General features: G+C 46.0%; 1 protein-coding gene across 8 annotated transcripts in view; it reads right to left on the reverse strand.

The window, feature by feature from the left end:
- Positions 1-20,337, reverse strand: part of LOC105496283 (cyclic nucleotide binding domain containing 2) — a 77,566-nt gene that overhangs the window by 49,019 nt on the left and 8,210 nt on the right. For 4 of the 8 annotated variants that reach the window (XM_071079433.1, XM_011766550.2, XM_011766555.3 and 1 more), the window contains 3 exons: positions 8,164-8,301; positions 5,841-5,894; positions 1,995-2,158 (listed from right to left, as the gene is read on the reverse strand). In XM_071079433.1, coding sequence (XP_070935534.1) covers positions 1,995-2,158; positions 5,841-5,894; positions 8,164-8,301 — 356 coding nt within the window. Of the gene's footprint in view, positions 1-1,994; positions 2,159-5,840; positions 5,895-7,978; positions 8,140-8,163; positions 8,302-12,576; positions 12,801-20,337 lie in introns of those variants that run through there. The other 4 variants (XM_011766554.2, XM_011766553.3, XM_071079435.1 and 1 more) reach the window with 2 other exon arrangements.

Raw genomic sequence — 20,337 nt, forward strand, 5'->3', positions numbered from 1 at the left:
TAAAAGAAATAACTGGGTGTGGTGTGCCTGTAGTCCCAGCTACTCTGGAGGCTAAGGCAGGAGGCTTGAGCCTGGGAGGTCCAGGCTGCAGTGAGCTTTGATCACGCCCCTGCACTCCAGCCTGGGCAACAAAGCGAGACCCTCTGTCAACAACAAAAATTCCAGAGCTTCCAGTGCCACAGTTCTTTTCCTTTCCATGACACCACTCTGCCTGGCATAGAATCTTACTTTATAGACAGTGGTGACACACTCTTCTTGACTGGGTTAGAACAAAGCAAATGGTCCTCTCTGCCTCATCTACACTTCCACCTGTCAAAGCTACCTGTTCAAACACAACTTCTGGGAAACTCTTGACCAAGCCAGCTGAAGGGTAATAATCTCCCCCTGGGAGCATCTGCACTGATCACAAAGGGTCTCAATCTGTAGTTAGTTGTCACAGCAAGCCACAATCAAGTCAGAGCTTACTCCTTAGACTATGACTTCCATGGAGGAAAATATTAGGGTACAAACCTATGGTCAATTTAAATCCTAGATTTCCTTTTTTCTTTTCTTTTTCTTTTTGAGGCAGAGTCTTGCTCTGTTGCCCAGGCTGCAGTGCAGTGGCGCAATCATAGCTCGCTGCAGCCTCAATCTCCCAGGCTCAAGTAATCCAGCCTCAGCTTCCCAAGTAGCTGGGATTACAGATGCATGCCACCACCACCATGCCCACCTATTTTTTTTTTATTTTTTGTGTAGTGATGTGGTCTCACCATGTTGCCAAGGCTGGCCAAATTCCTGGGCTCAAGGGATCCTCCTGCTTCGGCCTCTTTAAGTGCTGGGATTACAGGAATGAGCCACTGTGCCCAGTCATATCTTGTATTTTCAAGACAAGCCTTGCCCAAATATTCTGCTAGGCTGACCCTCTTGAAGCCACTGAGATGGCCTGGAAATGGCAGTATTTCCACATGTACCTCTCAGACTTTTCTAGTACAGGGCACTTCTTGTATTATGGACCCTTAGACAATCTGGTAAAGTATTCACAGAATAATGTTTTCCTTTGTTTTGTTTTGTTTTTTGTTTTTTGGAGATGGGGTCTCACTCTGTCACCCAGGCTGGAGCGCAGTGGCACAATCTCGGCTCACTGCAACCTTTGCTCCTGGGTTCAAGCGATTATCCTGCCTCAGTCTCCTGAGTAGCTGGGACTACAGACGCCCACCACCACACCCAGCTAATCTGAATAATGTTTTAAGTGTATAAAATAAAATCCAACATAATTATAGTTAACAAATTTTTGTAAACCAAATTTTTGATAAAGCAATATATTTGTATCTTTATTAGGACATTGAATAACAAGATCTAGCAGCAGATCTAATAACTACCATCATTTTGAAGATGTGATGAACATAAATTTTTTGAGAAATCTGCAACAACTCGAATATGATGTGAAAATATCTGTGATTTCTTTTAGTGAAAAGTCACAGGGATGGCTAATATGATAGTGGTTTGTTGCTTATATTCATGATTGAAGGAAATAATAAATTTCATCTAGAGGTTAATGAAAATAGAGACATTTCTCATTCAAGTTCACAGACCCTGTGCTAGTGCCTATCTAGATATGGTACAATCAACTCTGATCCACTCTGACTTTTAGAGCCTAGATTCCAGTTTCAGCGCTGCTTCTTATGGTCTGGGTGACCTAGAAGGAGCCATTTTCCCCCACAGAGCCTCAGTTTCCTTATCTGAAAAATGAGGGAATTGGACCAGATCCTCTCTGAGGTTCCTACTAGATCCTCTCCAGATTTAATGGCCCTTTACTTCTCTAAGAGTCTCAATAAGTGAGTGAGATAAAGGGTGCTGCAACCATAGCAGTGGGTGCTAAAGTGAATGGACAGAAGACTTCATTCATGGCTAACACTATACAGAGGGGTGGGCAGGACCTGCCACACCTTCTCGGCCAGGCTCTTTTGCTCAGTTCAGCCTCAGCTTGGTGGCCAAGGGCTGTGCCCCTCACTGACCGTTCAAAGCGCATGACTTTGGCCAGGAGCAGCTGAAGGGGCTCTGCGTAGTTCCGATAGCTATCCAGAACCTGCAAGATGTTACAGACGGCCTGGATCTCATCCTCTGTTCTCCAGGAAGGCTTCTTCTGCATGATCTGAATGGCCTTTGGAGGAAAGTGACCCTGGGGAGAGAGGACCAGAGTGATACAGGGGACCCAGCAGTTTCGCCCATGGGCCAGCGGGCAACACCCCATAGTACTGCTCGTACTTTCCCGTTCCCTGTACCACAGTGGCTGATATGTGATGAGTGCTTACTGTGTGTCAGGCACTGGGATAAACATTTTACATGCCCATCTCACTGCATCCTTGCCAGCCCAATAACTGTTATTCCATTTGACAGATGAAGAAACTCAGGCAGGATTAGGAATAGATCTGACACATATCAATGCTGACATCCCCCGACCTGTACTATTCACTGACCTTCCCAGGCAATACAGGCTTCCCTGGGCTCCAGTGGTCCTGCAGAGTCTGCTCAGCACACACACAGAGCAATCAGGGGAGAACTTCGCCTGTGTCTCATCCCAGACCTCAGCGTGCTATAGGAGACTAATGAGCAAAGAGAACCTTCCAGAGACAGACTATTAGCTAAACCTTTTCTTCTCAAGTGAACCAGGCCTCATGGACCAGCACATTCACCTACCACTCCCACCTGCTGAGAAGTGGCACTGTGAGTTGTGAAAACCCCTCAATGGCTTCTCTCCAACCTCATCTCCTACCTCTTCCCTTTGTTCTCTACTCTGGAATTTTCTACTGGTTCCTGGCACATGCTAAGATTGGCTCTGTCTTGAGGTATCTGCCCGGGCTGTTTTTCTGCCTGGAATATTTGTTCCCTGGGTTTTCTCGTGGACGTGGCTGACTCATCATTCTGGTCTCAGCTCAGATGCTGCCACACCCTCAGTGAGTCCCCACTGGGTCATATTAGCTAAAAGAGTAGCCCCTTCTTCAGTAGGCTCTTGCTATAGAGTGAACGTCCCCTCCAAAACTTGTGTCGAAATATAATTGCCATTCTGACATTATTAAGAAGTGGATGCTGGGCACAGTGGCTCATGCCTATAATCCCAACACTTGGGAGGCCAAGGCAGGGGGATCACTTGAGCCTAGGAGTTCGAAACCAGCCTGGGCAACATGGCAAGACCCTCATCTCTACAAAAAATTTAAAAATTAGCTGGGCATTGGGCCGGGTGCAGTGGCTCACACCTGTAATCCCAGCACTTTGGGAGGCCGAGGCGGGCAGACCACGAGGTCAGGAGATCAAGACCACCCTGGCTAACATGGTGAAGCCCCATCTCTACTAAAAATACAAAACATTAGCCAGTCATGGTGGCGGGCACCTTTAGTCCCACCTACTCGGGAGGCTGAGGCAGGAGAATGGCGTGAACCCAGAAGACGGAGCTTGTAGTGAGCCCAGATCACTCCACTGTACTCCAGCCTGGGCGACAGAGCAAGATTCTGTCTCAAAAACAAACAAACAAAAAAAAAAGCCAGGCATAGTGGCACACACCTGTAGTCCTAGCTACTGAGGGGCACTAAAATGGGAGGACCGCTTGAGCCCAGGGAGGTTGAGGTTGCAGTGAGCTGTGATTGCATCACCGCACTTCAGCCTGGATGACAGAGCGAGACTCTGTCTCAAAAACTAAAAATAAAAAATTTACATAAATGTCAGACTGTAGACATCACTTGGGCAACTTGCTTTCTTCAGTGTTTTTCTAAACAATGTTTTAAAAATGTATCCATTGTTTCCACTGAGAGTTGCTGCAATAATTGAGTCTATGATTCTAAGCCTCTCTAATACTAAGGGTTCTCTATGAGAAGTTCAGCATTATTAGAGGCTCAATATGGACTATACTGAGGCTTAGCTTTCCATCAGAATCCAAATATTGTGCTGAGGGGCAGGTTATATAACTATGTATGTGTGTGTACTATATATTATATATAATTTTTACTTAGATATAATTCACATGCCTTGTAAGTCACCATTTAAAGTGTACAATTCAGTGTTAAATGTATTCACAGAGTTGTACAACAATCACCACACTATTTTGGAAGCTTTTCATCACCCCAAAGAAACCCCATACTCATTAGCATCACACAAAGGGCTGGGCTCATTGTTTTTTGGGGGTGGGGTGGGGGCAGGGGGACAGGGTCTCACTCTGTCACCCGGACTACAGTGCAGTGGCACAGTCATAGCTCACTGCAACCTCCATTTCCCAGGCTCAAGCAATCCTCCCACCTCAGCCTCCCAAAATTCTGGGATTACAGGTGTGAGCCACCATGCCCAGCTGATTATTTTTATTTTTTAATTTTTAGTAGAGACAGGGTCTCAGTATGTTGCTCAGATGGGTCTAAAACTCCAGGGCTCAGGTAATCTTCCTGCCTAGGCCTCCCAAAGTGCTGGGATTACAAGCGTGAGCCAGCACATCTGGCCAAAGGGCTGGTTTTTACATTGAGTCTCCAGCTGGGCTCAGGAGTGCACACCTGTAATGCCAGCTACTCAGAAGGGTGAGATGGGAGGATAAATTGGCTCTCTGCTCTTCTCTATGTTGGAACCAGAGTCAGGCATGATTTAATTGAGGGCCACCGATAGGCCTTGCCCATAAGAAAGAATTTTCCCTCTGTGCCTCTTCCCTCCCTCTACTGCGGTGCACAGACTTGCCCTCACATCTAGAGCGCTGTGGCTCTCACATAGGCCCCTAGTTTCTCCTGCCTGAAGGATAGAGCCTGATTAACCTTCAGTGCCCAGTGTCACACACCAGCCAGCCTGAAGAGCTGAAGAGACACAGGGCTTGGATGACTGAACTGAGTATGCTTCATACACAAGGGTGCACGAAAAAATAAGGCTGTGCCCAGGAGAGGCAGGCAACAGAAGCCATACCTGGGCTCCAAGAAGAGAAAGAGGTGGGGCAGGAGATGGGCACAGGTGGCCCTGACACCCATTATAAAGTTCTGTTCTTTCCCCGTTCCCTGAGAAAAAAAACAACATGGCTACTCCAAGCCAGGTCAAGTCAGGTCTGCACTGGTGAGAATTTCAGATCTTCCCTATAAATAGGTAGGCTCTTTTAAATTTTAAATTGGATTTTAATATTTAATACCCAGGATATCGTGGAGAGAAGCCAAGAAGATAACAATGATGAGACTGAAATTCAGGGAACAAGTCACACAGTCCAAAGCTCCCACAGATATAAAAGCATTCCCTCATCAAAATGAGAGGACTCTTTTTTAGAGAGGGGGCCTCGCTCTCTCACTTAGACTGGAATGCAGTGATATGACCATAGCTCACTGCAGTCTTGAACTCCTGGCCTCAAGTGATCCTCCCACGTCAGCCTTCCGAGTGTCAACAGGTGCGCTGCACCCGAATAAGACTCTTGAAGGGTATCTGACACCCAGGTGTGAGAGGTGTGCCCAGCATCTCTCAGAGAATTCAGGGCAGAACCAGAATTCACACAGGTCAGTCCTTTCCCACCACCCAAATTCTTCCTTTCTCTGGGACTCTCACATCCTCTGCTTTTTCTTTTCCTGCTGTTTTCCCATGGGTCCAAGCCCAGGGACTCTCTCCCATTGGTTCTGCTCAACTATGCAGTGACAGCTGGTTCCTAGATACGCAGTCTTGGAGCTCCAGGGATGGAAGGAATCACTGAGATCAGCCACTTTATTAATGAGGAAATGAAGTGGCCAACTCAGGGTAACAAGCTGAGTTTGTGGCAGAGACTAGACTGAAACCAGCTCTGCTGATGCCCAGCCAGGGTTTCTTCCAAGCCAGGGTGCAGAAAGAAAATTCCCCCACAGCAAGGTTCGATCTACGCATACCTCCTCTGCAATGAAGTCCATGGTATCAAATGTGACTCGGCTTTGCATCTTTTTCTGAAAGAAAGAGGGCAGGGAGAAGAGGGAGAATCAGCAAGACTGCCCCTAGAACTTTGCATCTAGAGCCCTCCTGTGTACCTGGACCACCATGGTGGGCAGGAAGCCATGGGAAACCTCCTTGCAGCTGGCCCTTTCAGGCCTGCCTCTGCTCAAAAGCCCCAACTCAGCACTAGGCTTGGGTCCAGCATTGACAATATATGGTGAAGGCAGAGAAATATGGGGGTGGGGAGAAGGAAAGGAGGATAAAGAGGAAATAGGAAAGGAGAGAGAAAAAGAAGGGGAAAAAGCAGCAAACAAACAAGTATAGAGGAGGAAGAAAAGGAAGGATAAAAAGAAAGGAACAGGCTGGGCATGGTGGCTCATGCCTGTAATCCCAGAACTTTGGGAGGCTGAGGCAGGCGGATCACGAGGTCAGGAGATTGAGACCATCCTGGCTAACATGGTGAAACCCACCTGATCCTGCACTCCAGCTGCCCAGTGCTCCATCTGACAACCCTATGACCCTTATAGGCTGCCCTTGAGAGGCTTCTGCTCTGCTCAAGCCACTCTGGCTGCCAATGAGGTTAGGCTTAGCCTCCCACTCCCCCAACAACAAGTGACTCTGCATCTTAGCTTCCATATGCCCCAAGCATCAGGCCACGTCTTCTGGTAACCAAAGTCCTCTGATCTCCAGGGCCCATTGCGTCACCACTGCATGCCACCCTGAGAGTCAGGAGGTCCTTCCTGAGAGCTAACCTACGTCTTTTGGTTACAGTTCTTCCACTCCATTCGTTTTTCATCTCAGCCCAACCACAGGGCTGCAGCCTTGTTTGGTTTGGCCGGCACAGGGTCTTAAAATACAGTCTTTGTATCTGAATGTCTTTAGATGAGGCATATCTTTCCTCTCCAGCTGGCCTGCTCTATCTTAAACTCAGCTACATACACACTAGTTACATTATCTGCTGGCCCCTTAGAAACCACTCTAAGGCTGCCTAACCTTCCCCCATCACCAGCCCCGTATCCCCCTTTCTTTGGCCACCATCTGTCAGAAGCCCTTTAGGGAAATTTCTTGGAGTGAATCACTAGATGCAAGAGGGGTGGGGACTGGCTCTAGTCATTCCTGAAACAACAGAAAAATGGGCAGGATCTGTCCAGGTGATTGCTGGGGAAACTCTGAAGCCCTGAGCAACACACCCAGTAGCAACGAAGACACCTCTGGGGAACCAGAACAAGTTAGCAGAAGGGTGACCAACTTTTCTGAGCTAAAGAAGGGCACATGATCTACCACTGGGATAAAATACTTTAAATTGGGACCTTTTAGAAAATCTAGAAACATGATCACCAGGCCAGGCGCGGTGGCTCACGCCTGTAATCCCAGCACTTTGGGAGGTCGAGGCGGGCGGATCACGAGGTCAGGAGATTGAGACCATCCTGGCAAACAAGGTGGAAACCCTGTCTCTACTAAAAATACAAAAAATTAGCCGGGTGCGGTGCTGGGCGCCTGTAGTCCCAGCTACTAGGGAGGCTGAGGCAGGAGCATGGCGTGAACCCGGGAGATGGATCTTGCAGTGAGCCAAGATGCACCACTGCACTCCAGCCTGGGTGACAGAGCAAGACTCTGTCTCAAAAAAAGAAAAGAAACACGGTCACCACAGTGAACAAGGCCCTGAAAATGCCCCCTGCGCCGAAGTAGGGGTGTAGGAAAGAAAGTAGACACACGAACAAAGTCAGCATGTGGGCGTTCAGAAAACCCTGGTTACTGTGACTCTTGGATTGTTTCTGGCTCTTTTGATCACTGTTGAAATGGAGACCACTTCTCCACTCCCAAGGTTTCTTTCCACACGGAGGGAGGTGTTATTAGTAGAACTCTACTGGCCTCTCTCCTTCTACACTGAGGAGTGACTTAAACTCTTTGATGAATCTGGAAAGAGAAAAACTAGGCATGATTGCTCCTTCCCTCTGAGCCCATATTTTGCTCCACCTTTCCCTGCCATGAGTTTCAGCAGCAGGCCTGCTGTTGCAGTGGAGACTGCCTTGGTCCAGCATTGCCTGTGGCTAGGCATGTAAGGCTGTCTAAATCTGGGGTTCGGTATTAGGTAAACCTCTTGGTTGATGATATAAGTCACCCTCTCCAACAGAAGTCTGGTCATTAATAAAAGTGACCATTGGGTCTCTCATCTGCTTTTCCTTTTGTCTTCTTTCTCAGTTCTGCGCTTGGGCCAGAAAGTAGGTTGCAATTTATTGCCCTCTTTAAGCCGTCATAATCCTGCTGAGCCCAGCTGCTTACATCCCAGAAGGAGAAGATAGGGTGCTTCCAGTGAGCACTCTCAATGATTTGATATTCCCGGAATCCCCTGAGGCCTTGGCGAAACATTTTACACACTCGGATCATTACGATGATATCCGTGGCAAACTGGTACAGTCCCTATGGAAACAAAGCAAACAAGATCAATAGAAACAATCTGTTCTCAACAGTCAACAGCAGGCTGGATGGCGCTGAACAAGGTAAAATTTACCAGGATTAAATGCAGTAGTGTACTGGAGTGATGGTTACATTTTCAGGAAGTTTGCAAGCCCCCTGAAATTAAGTTGGTAGCTTGAAACTGGCCACGGTAGGAGTACTTATGCCACAGAAATTGGCAGCTACTAGTCAGGGCATCTCCTCTCCCCAGAAGCCAGTCGTTATGTACCAGCAAACCAATTAAATGTCAAATCCTTCACTTCCATCCACAAAATAAGTGGCACAACTAATTGCAGGCAGTATAGGTACGATGTACAAAGCCTGAATTTTAGAATCAGATAGATCTGAGGAATAATGGTAAGAGGAATGCAACACTGTTGGCTGTCAAGATGAAGGGCCCACAAGCCAAGGAATGTGGGTAGATTTTAGAAGCAGAAAAGGCTGTGAGCCTTGAGAAAGGAATGCTCACACCTTGATTTTAGAACAAGAACATCTGTGTCAGACTTCTCGCCTACAGTACTGTAATATAATAAATCTGCTCTGTTTTATGCCATGAAATTGTGGTAATTTGTTATGGCAGCCGTAGAAAACTAATATAACACCTAATCCAAGATGGGCCACCCTATCTTTTCCCCAGGAATTTGGAATTGGGACTGAGAACAAGTGAATACAGAGGATAGGGAAAAATCCAGGATGTAGAACAATCTATAAATCAATGAACCCAGTTTCTTCAAAAAGTCAATTTCATGATGAAAAAAACAAGACATGGGGGCTGCTCTAGATTAAGAAAGATTCAAGAGATATACCAACGGTGTGCTTCTTGACTGGATACTGATTCATGATAACAAGCTATAAAAGGCACTCTAGGCCAGGTGCGGCGGCTCACGCCTGTAATCCCAGCACTTTGGGAGGCCAAGGTGGGTGAATCACTTGAGGTCAGGAGTTTGAGACCAGCATGACCAACATAGTGAAACCCTGTCTCTCCTAAAAATACAAAAATTAGCCTGGCATGGTGGTGCGTGCCTGTAGTCCCAGCTACTTGGGAGGCTGAGGCAGGAGAATCACTTGAACCTGGAAGGCGGAGGTTGCAGTGAGCTGAGGTCGCGCCGCTGCACTCCAGCCTGGGTGACAGAGCAAAGGCACTCTAGGGACAAATAAGGAAATTGAATATGACTGCACATTAGATAATATTAGGAAATCAGTGCTGATTTTCTTTGTATAATAGTGGTATTTGGTTATGTGGGTAATGTCATTATTTTTAAGAAAGATATGTCATAAAGTATGCAGCTTACTTTCAAACAATTCAGCAAACACATATACAAATACATAAAGCCAGGCCGGGCGCGGTGACTCATGCCTGTAATCCCAGCACTTTGGGAGGCTGAAGTGGGCGGATCACCTGAGGTTGGGAGTTTGAGACCAACCTGACCAACATGGAGAAACCCCGCCTCTACTAAAAATAAAAAATTAGCCAGGTGTGGTGGCGCATGCCTATAATCCCAGCTACCAGGGAGGCTGTGGCAGGAGAATCGCTTCAACCCAGGAGGCGGAGGTTGCAGGGAGCTGAGATCATGCCATTGCACTCCAGCCCGGGCAACAAGAGCCCCCCCCCACACAAAAAAAGAAAAAAAAATACATAAAGCCAATAGAACAAAATGGTGAATGATAGATCTAGAGGATGATACATATACATACATATGTAAAATATTTCAACTTCTATGTTTGAAAATTTTCCAATAAAAAAATGCAAAAACTTTAGTTTGGGGAGGGGTTAGAAAAAAATGCAAAAAATAAATAAAAGTCTCTGTTTACTAACTTCTGTTGAAAAGTATATCATTAACTAGGCACAGTGGCACTCGCCTATAGTCCCAGCTACTCAGGAGACTGAGGCAGGAGGATTGCTTGGGCACAGGAGTTCAAGGTTGCAATAAGCTATGATCGCACCACTGCACTCCAGCCTGGGTAACAGAGCAAGACCCTGCAACAACAACAACAACAACAACAAGAAACAAAAAACAAAAAAAACAGCTCTGGCACCATGGCTCATGCCTGTAATCCTAGCACTTTGGGAGGCCAAGGTGGGCTGATCGCTTGAGACCAGGAGTTTGAGACTAGCCTGGCCAACATGGTGAAATCCCATCTGTACTAAAAAAACAAAAATTAGCCAGGTGTGGTGGTGGGTGCCTGTAATCCCAGCTACTCGGGAGGCTGAGGCACCAGAATCGCTTGAACCTGGGAGGTGGAAGTTGCAGTGAGCTGAAATTGTGCCACTGCACTCCAGCCTGGGCAATAGAGTGAGACTCTGTCTCAAAAAAATAAATAAAATAAAAAATAAATAAAAACAAAAAAAGGAAAAAAGAGGGCCGGGCGCGGTGGCTCAAGCCTGTAATCCCAGCACTTTGGGAGGCCGAGACGGGCGGATCACGGGGTCAGGAGATCGAGACCATCCTGGCTAACATAGTGAAACCCCGTCTCTACTAAAAAATACAAAAAATTAGCCAGGCGAGGTGGCGGGCGCCTGTAGTCCCAGCTACTCGGGAGGCTGAGGCAGGAGAATGGCGTAAACCCGGGAGGCAGAGTTTGCAGTGAGCTGAGATCCGGCCACTGCACTCCAGCGTGGGCGACAGACTGAGACTCCGTCTCAAAAAAAAAAAAAACAAAAAAAAAAAAAAAAAAGGAAAAAAGAGAATATTCTTTTTAAAGTATATCATAAACAAAGTGAGATGACAAACTAAAGACTGGAAAAATATACTTGCTATGTACATAATCAACAAAGGATTACGATCCAAAATTTATTTTTTGTAATCCTACAAATCAAAAGAAAAATACAAATAACCCAATAGCAAAATGAGCAAAGGTAATTCAAAGGGAAAGTTCGAATTACCTATAAATTGTGAAAAGATTGTTTTTATTCATTTGTATTTATATTTATATTTTTTGTAAAAAGGGGATTTCACTTTGTTGCCCAGGCTGGTTTCCAACTCTGGCTTCAAGTGATCCTTCTGCCTCAGCCTCCCAAAGTGCTGGGATTACAGGCATGAGCCTCCATGCCCTAGCCAAATTGTGAAACCATTCTTAACACTGCTAGAAATAATGGAAATGGAAATTAAAGTAATAACAAGGTACTATTTTGCACTTATCACTGGGAACTGGGAAACATGGTACAACCATGTTGAAGAGCAATTTGGCAACATTATGTAAAGTTGAGGACGTGTGTACTTCACAATGGAGGAATTGTATGTACTTTATGTGTCCTCTTCAGAGAAACATACATGTACAAGGGGATAGCCATGACGGTAATCATGGCAACATTGTGTGTAACAATGAATGGCTAAAAACAAGTATCCATTAGTAGGGATTGAAGGGATCAATACATTATGGTACAGTCACAGGATTGAACATAGCACTAAGTCTGTGTGTGTCAATGTGGATAAAGCTGAAATGAATTTGAGTGGGGAAAAAAGAACTATGATGCTATTTATGGTATCATTTTTAAAAAGTGTGCCACATACTATATATTGCTTATGGATATATATACATGTGATAATATATAAAAATACAAATAGGGTGACACCAACTTCAGGAAAGTGGTTACTGGTAAAGAGAAATAAAGGGGCATGGGATGGTAAAGAGCTTTCCCTGCACCTGTAATGTTATATTTCTTAAAAATTAGGTATCTATGGAAATATGGGGAAAGGTACTTTATAAATAAAATTAATACTTATTGAGTACAATTTACTATTGTCAGGCATTATCCAAAACACTATTCTAATATGTAAATCATTTAATCAGTCAATGTACGCAGTAGGTACTAATATTATCATCTCACTTTACAGAGAAAATAAAGGCACAGCAAACCAAGCAACTTGCCTAGGGTCACATGACTAATAGGTGATGGGGATTTAAACCCAGGTAGTCCGGCTTCAGAGTTCACAAGCTTAACCTATGACTCTATGTTGCTACCCTGCCTTGTTCTCTCTGGATCTCATAATAGCAGGAAGAGTGGGCACAGAACAGGACTCAGTGGCTCTGTGTGGCCTATGGCTTGCCCAGTGTCGGGGGCTGGTAGGCTACAGGACAGGGGTCCGGTCCCTCCTTTGTGCCATGCTGTGACTCCAAAAGGTACAGGATAACCACCATTTATCCAAGACCCCCTCCTATACCTGCATCTACCTTCCTCAAAACACCTGTCTGTTCAAGTTTCTGCTCTTCCCTCCCAGGACCCTTGCCCCTCCTCACCAGTTCCTTCTTCAGGAGCTGCCAGGCATAAGTTACCATGTATCTCCTCATGGTTCCTGGGAGGGCAAATGGCACAACTAGCCCCTTTGCCTTTCAAGGGGAGGACTACAAAATCTTCCCCAAGAATCCAATAATACTAGAAACAAATAGATTTCCTTAGTCACAAAGCAAGAGCTGCACTCCACTCCTCCCACCATACCATCAGCTACTGGAAGCCCTGCTCTGAGAATATCATTCTCAGAATCTCCTAAGGTCACAATGAAAGATTCTGGAGGCAGGGGGCACAGGGATTGGAATGTGGGAGTCTAACATTTATTGGATACTCACAGGCATTATCTCAGCTAATCCTCACAACCACCCAAACTTTTACCCAACTCCATACATAGGAGACTGGGGCTCAAAGTAGCTAAATGGCAGCCAGAGTCCTGGTGAGATAGGAGAATGCAGGACTTGTTTTCTGGTCACAACCCTGCTGACCAAAACAGGATCTAGGACCCCCTAGCTGTCCCCATCCCTCATTAGCATAAGGCACTCCCACCAGTGCCATGACTGTTTACAAGTGTCTTGGCAATGACCAAGAAGTTGCCACCTCTTTCCTAGAAAGCTCTAAAAACTCACCCCTCAATTTGCATTAATCTGCCCCTTAATTTGCATGTGATTGAAAGTGGGTAGGAATGAGTACATTACACTTGATCTTAGCCAAAAGGCTGAGAAGGGATTAGAGGTGAGTATAAATACAGTTGCCAACATCCCATACAATGGATGCCGACTCTGGATTCACTGCTTATGAGTTAGCCCTGCTCCACAAGGAGAAGCACTATTCAATAAAAGATTGCTGTCTAACACCACCAGCTCACCCTTGAATTCCTTCCTTGGGCAAAGCCAAGAACTCTTCTGAGTTAAGTCTCAATTTGGGGGCTCACCTGTCCTGCAAAGATAGGGTTGTTTTTTTTTTTTTTTTGAGACACTGCCTCACTTTGTTCCCAGGATGGAGTGCAGTGGCCCGATCTCAGCTCACTGCAACCTCTGCCTCCCAGGTTCAAGTGATTCTCCTGCCTCAGCCGCCCAAGTAGCTGGGATTACAGGCGTGTGCCACCATGCCCCAGCTGATTTTTGTATTTTTAGTAGAGACAGGGTTTCACCATGTTGCCCAGGCTGGTCTCAAGCTTCTGACCTCAAGTGATCCACCTGCCTCAGCCTCCCAAAGTGCTGGGATTACAGGCGTAAATCACCACTACCGGCCAGGGCCTTTTTTAAAAAAAAAAAGAAAGAAAGAAAGAAAGAAAGGAAAGCACTGTAGCTAAATTTCAGGTACACTTCCTCTTCATTTATAGCATTCAATTAACAGAAGCAAGGTCTGGTCCAGCCTGGCCAACATGGTAAGACCCCATCTCTACTAAAAATACAAAAAAATTAGCTGGGTGAGGTGGTGGGTGCCTGTAATCCCAGCTACTCAGGAGGCTGAAGTGGGAGAATCACTTGAACCCGGGAGGTAGAGGTTGCAGTGAGCCGAGATTGTGCCACTGCACTCCAGCTTGGGTGACAGAGAGATATTTCACCTGAAAAAAAAAAAAAAAAAAAAGCAAGGTCTGGTATAAAGAAAGTGACTTTTGATTCCAAAGTTAGCTTAAGGGGAACAGTATAGGCTTCCTGCCTTAGAGTCTCTCTTTGCTTTTGGAGCAGAGAGTGGGGGCTTTTAAAGGGGACTTGGGGCCCGGGCTCGGTGGCTCACACTTGTAACACCAGCCCTTTAGGAGGCCGAGGCGGGCAGATCACAAGGTCAGGAGTTCGAGACCAGCCTGACCAACATGGTGAATCCCCCCGTCTTTACTAAAAATACAAAAATTAGCTGGGCATAGTAGCATGCACCTGTAATCCCAGCTACTCAGGAGGCTGAGGCAAGAGAACCGCTTGAACCCAGGAGGCAGAGGTGGCAGTAAGCACCACTGCACTCCAGCCTGGATGACAGAGCGAGACTCTGTCTCAAAAAAAAAAAAAAAAAAAAAAAGCGGGGCGGGGAGGGGATTTGGCATAACTGGCATGCAGACTGGGGAATGAGCAGGTGGGAGTCTGCATGACTCACTTTGACTTTGATGCCTTAGCTACCACCTGGTCAGCTGACACCATCTTGGGCAGAACTAAGTTGTCAAGTGGCCGTGTCTGGAGATACTCTCCAGGTGGGGTAGAGTTTCCTGGCAGGCATACTTTTGTTTGTAAATTGACTATTGTCTCTCAAGGCAATCTGGTGGGAGAGGTTTCTACTCTGGAGCTTTTAAGTAAGCACACAGATACACTTGCCCTGTAGGAGTGTCTGGTGAAAGGAAAGTAAAAGGTTATAACTGCATTTTTAATCAGCTAAGTAGGAAGTGGGGAACAGAAGAAAAAGATGAAAAGAAAGAAGAGGAAAAAGTTGATTTAAAAAGATACCTCATTCTCTTATCTCATAGAAAAATGGGTGTACTTGGTTACAGTGGGAGGCTTCTAGGCTGGGAGTAGGTTCATCCATCCAGCACCTTAGGCCAGGGACCACTCTGAGACTTACAACTTGGAGGCCGTGGAATGTGAGTGCAAAGTACTGCCCCATAAGTCTGGTTAAATCAGGACAATTTAAAAAACTCAGCAAAACAGAAGACCTCACCTAAATCAAGTATCAAATATTGAATGGAATTTGGTGACTAGAACTCAAATCTCTGGGGTCTTTCTAAAGGTACAGAAAAATATAGGCTCTAAAGCGGTTTTTTCTATTAAAGATGACAATTAAGTATCTCAGTTTGCTCTTTCACCAGGATCCTCAGTAGAAAACTGTGATTTCTTTTTTTTTTTTTTAATTAGTTTTTGAGATGGCGTCTCGCTCTGTTGCCCAGGCTGGAGTGCAGTGGCGCGATCTCAGCTTACTGCAAGCTCTGCCTCATGGGTTCACACCATCCTCCTGCCTCAGCCTCCCGAGTAGCTGGGACTACAGGCGCCTGCCACCACACCCAGCTAATTTTTTTTTGTATTTTTAGTAGAGACGGGGTTTCACCGTGTTAGCCAGGATGGTCTCGATCTCCCGACCTCGTGATCCACCTGCCTTGACCTCCCAAAGTGCTGGGATTACAGGCGTGAGCCACTGCGCCCGGCCTGAAAACTCTTGATTTCCAGCATCACCTGCTCTGCCATTCCTATCCCGTGGGGTGTATCTGTCAACCCGCCTCCAACTGATAGGTAGACAGAAAGGCACTGAGTGCAGCAAAGACAGCTGGTCAACTGAGAAGAAAGACAAAGGCCACTCTTGGGGTGGGGCAGTAATTACACACAGAGGTGAGAAGGGACAGAAAAGAGGTAAAGAATTTAGAGAGAGAAAGAAGAGAAAGTTTTAGAAAAAGAGAGAGACAGATGAGGTATGGAGTTTTTGCCTCCCCCACTGCAGACCTAGTTTTAAGGAAGGAAATATAAGAGGATCCCCTTCAAAAGTTTAGGGGGCTTCTGAAAGAAACAACTGGGCCTGGAGAAGGCAAGAGAGATGGTAGGAGATGGCTATAGGCAGGAGGGGTGTCCCATCAGTCCTCTGAACTGCCTGAGGATCCAAGAGTGACAAGGAAAGTATCCAGGCTCACAAGAGGCCTCAGATGATGCCAGTTAAGACCTGATGAGACTCTGAAAATGGTTACTGCCAACCTCACCTCTTGCCAGCTGTGGTTGTACAATTTCTCTAGGAATTAGATCAGCTTTGGGGAAGAAGAGGCAGGAAGTTTGGAGAGCTTTGAACGGGCCCAAGATGAATCAAAAAGCCTGAAATTATATCCACTCAAAATTACTGGATTGGATCTCAATTTACCTGAAGACATCCTAAATTAAATTATCTGCAAGGAGGCAGACTGGGGATTCAGAGTCAGGCATTAAAGTCAGTTCTAGAAAGTAAGAAAGTTTCATTTATATTACAGTTCCTGATTTTATAACGAACTATTACAGGGTAGAATGCCAAAAAGAGCACTGGTCCTATTCCTATGTGATCTTAGGGAAGTCACTTAACTACTTGGGGCCTTATTTTCATAATGTATAAAATGGAGTTCGATTCAATTCCACAAACAATTTCTTTTCTTTTCTTTTTTTTTTTTTTTGAGACTGAGTCTGGCTCTGTCACCCAGGCTGGAGTGCAGTGGCCAGATCTCAGCTCACTGCAAGCTCCGCCTCCTGGGTTTACACCATTCTCCTGCCTCAGCCTCCGGAGTAGCTGGGACCACAGGCGCCCACCACCTCACCCGGCTAGTTTTTTGTATTTTTTAGTAGAGACGGGGTTTCGCCGTGTTAGCCAGGATGGTCTCGATCTCCTGACCTAGTGATCCGCCCGTCTCAGCCTCCCAAAGTGCTGGGATTACAGGCTTGAGCCACCGCGCCTGGCAAACAATTTATTTTCAAGATGAGAAGATTCGGTCAAGCACGGTGGCTCACACCTGTAATTCCAACACTTTGAGAGGCTGATGCGGGTGGATCGCCTGAGGTCATGAGTTCAAGGCCAGCCGGGCCAACATGGTGAAACCCCGTCTCTACTAAAAATACAAAAACTAGCCCCGTGTGGGGGCATGCACCTATAATCCCAGCTACTCAGGAGGCTGAGGCGGGAGCATCATCTGAGCCTGGGAGGCGGAGGTTGCAGCGAGCCATTGCACTCAAGCCTAGGTGAGAGATTGCGCCATTGCACTCAAGCCTAGGTGACAGAGTGAGAACTCCATCTCAAAAAAAAAAAAAAAAAAAAAAAAAAAAAAAAAAAAAGGCCGGGCGCGGTGGCTCAAGCCTGTAATCCCAGCACTTTGGGAGGCCGAGGCGGGTGGATCACAAGGTCAGGAGATCGAGACTATCCTGGCTAACATGGTGAAACCCCGTCTCGACTAAAAATACAAAAAACTAGCTGGGCGTGGTGGCGGGCACCTGTAGTCCCAGCTACTTGGGAGGCTGAGGCGGGAGAATGGCGTGAACCCGGGAGGCGGAGCTTGCAGTGAGCCGAGATCACGCCACTGCACTCCAGCCTGGGAGACACAGCGAGACTCCGTCTCAAAAAAAAAAAAATTCTTATTGTTTTGCTGATTATAAAAGCTATACAACAAATGTTTATAAAGCATACGAAGGTGAATAAGACATGGTCCCTGCTTACCAGGAGTTCACAATATGGCGGGGAAGTAAAATCCTCAGAGAAAGTCTTGCTATAATAAAGCTATGAAAGATATATGAGGCCAGGAGCGGTGGCTCACGTCTGTAATCCCAGAACTTTGGGAGACCAAAGCGGGAAGATCACAAGGTCAAGAGATTGAGACCAGCCTGGCCAACATGATGAAACCCCGTCTCTACTAAAAATACAAAAATTAGCTGGGCTTGGTAGTGGGCACCTCTAGTCCTAGCTACTTGGGAGGCTGAGGCAGGAGAGTTTCTTGAACCTGGGAGGCAGAGGTTGCAGTGAGCCAAGACTGTAGCACTGCACTGCAGCCTGGAGACAGAGTGAATCTCCATCTTTAAAAAAAAGAAAAAAAAAAAAAGATATATCAAGAGGTGGTCAGGCACGATGCCTCACGCCTGTAATCCCAGCACTTTGGGAGGCTGAGGCGGGTGGATCACAAGGTCAGGAGATCGAGACCATCCTGGCCAACATGGTGAAACCCCGTCTCTACAAAAATACAAACAAAAAAATTAGCCAGGCGTGGTGGTGGGTGCCTGTAGTCCCAGCCACTTGGGAGGCTGAGGCAGGAGAATCGCTTGAACCTGGGAGGCAGAGGTTGCAGTGAGCCAAGATGGAGCCACTGCATTCCAGCCTGGGTGACAGAGATAGACTCCATGGTTGGGAGTTTGAGACCAACCTAACCAACATGGAGAACATCTCTACTAAAAATAAAAAATTAGCCGGGCATGGTGGTGCATGCCTATAGTCCCAGTTAGTCGGGAGGCTGAGGCAGGAGAATGGCTTGAACCCAGGAGGCGGAAGTTGCGGTGAGCCGAGATCACGCCATTGCACCCCAGCCTGGGCAACAAGAGCAAAACTCCATCTCAAAAAAAAAAAAAAAAAAAGATACACGAAGAAAGGGCAGGGTCTGTTTGGGGAGCCTGAGACATAGCTAAAATGTGAGATGTTCGGGAGGTGTGGTTATGAGGAAGGAGGCTGGGCTGGCAGAGGCCACAAACGAGCTATGGCACGTGATGTGCCAAGTGAACTTGCAGACAGTTTTATTTGACCTGCATAGTGTTTTGGTTTAAATATTGTTTAAAATTAACTTGCTTGTCTTTAGTTGAGGTATTGGCTCTCTAATTCACTAAAGTCTTCACCTCACACAAGTCAGTCGTCTGCCAGGCATGTTACCTGTTTGCAACCCCCAGTATAGGATCCACGGGGCCTCTTTCAGGTCGAAAATTCTCTATCTAGTGGTTGCAAAATGGCAGTTCACAGGCCATAGCTAGCCTACTGACATGTTTCAACTGAGGTTTTTTTTTTTAGGAATTTGAATTAGTCTTTTAAACTTAAATACTAGATTTTTATGAATAATCTTTTAGGAAAAAATAATTTACCAAAGTGACCCCAATAGAAACTATTTACATATTTATTTATTTATTTTTGAGACAGTCTCTCTCTCTGTTGCTCAGGCTGGAGTGCAGTGGCACGATCCTGGCTCACCACAACCTCTGCCTCCCGGGTTCAAGCGATTCTCCTGTGTCAGCCTCCTGAGTAGCTGGGATTATAGGCACCCACCATCGTGCCTGTCTAATTTTTGTATTTTTAGTAAAGACAGGGTTTCACCATGTTGGCCAGGATGGTCTCCAACTCCTGACCTCAAGTGATCCGCCCACCTTGGCCTCCCGAGGTCAAGGGACATGAGCCACTGTGACCTACCGAAACCATTTAAGTAGACTAATTTTCTGATTTTCTTTCCCTTTTTTTTTTTTTTTTATACTTTGGAGACAAGGTTTCACTCTATCCCCTAGGCCAGAGTGCAGTGGCATGATCACAGCTCACTGCAGCCTCTACCTCCCCAGACTCAGGTGATCCTCCCACCTCAGCCTCCCAAGTAGTTGGGACCACAGGTGTGCACCACCATGACTAACTAATTTTTTAATTTGTAGAGATCTGGTCTCACTATGTTGCCCAGGTTGGTCTTGAACTCCTGGGCTCAAGCAGTCCTTCCACTTCAGCCTCTCAAAGTGCTGGGATTATAGCTGTGAGCCACCATGTCCAGCCTAAATAGACTAATTGTTGTAGAAGTAGAGAAGCTGTAAAAGAGGTCTCTCACCACCACCACCACTAAAAAGAAAAAAGCACCAGGTCCTAAAGGTTTTATAGGCAACTCCAAATAATCTCAATGTTTCTTCAACTGTTCCAGAGCCTAAAAAGAAGGAAAACTACCAAATTATTGTAATGAAGTGAGAATACTGACACTGAAACCTAATAGAGGTTACACAAAAACAGAAAGCTACAGATTCATCTCATTTATAAATATTGTTTTTAAAATCTTAAAATATAAGCAAAGAGAATTCAGTAGTACCTGTAAAAATAACACATCATTCCGGGAGTGCAAAGATGGTTAATTATAGAAACATAATTCATTATGTTAACACAGCTAAGGAGAATAATCATAGGCTCTTCCATAAATTTTTATTTTTTGACAGAGGTGCAAGAACACGTCACCCCTGTGGGCCAGTGGGGCTCCAATGTCCTGGGGACCCTAGTAAGACTGCAGGAAGCATGCCTCAGAAGTGTCCACTTGAGAGCTGCTCCTGGAGGCATTAACTTCCCAGCCTTTC

The sequence above is a fragment of the Macaca nemestrina genome, chromosome 15 (genome assembly GCF_043159975.1).
Source record: "Macaca nemestrina isolate mMacNem1 chromosome 15, mMacNem.hap1, whole genome shotgun sequence".
Classification (NCBI taxonomy): Eukaryota; Metazoa; Chordata; class Mammalia; order Primates; family Cercopithecidae; genus Macaca; species Macaca nemestrina.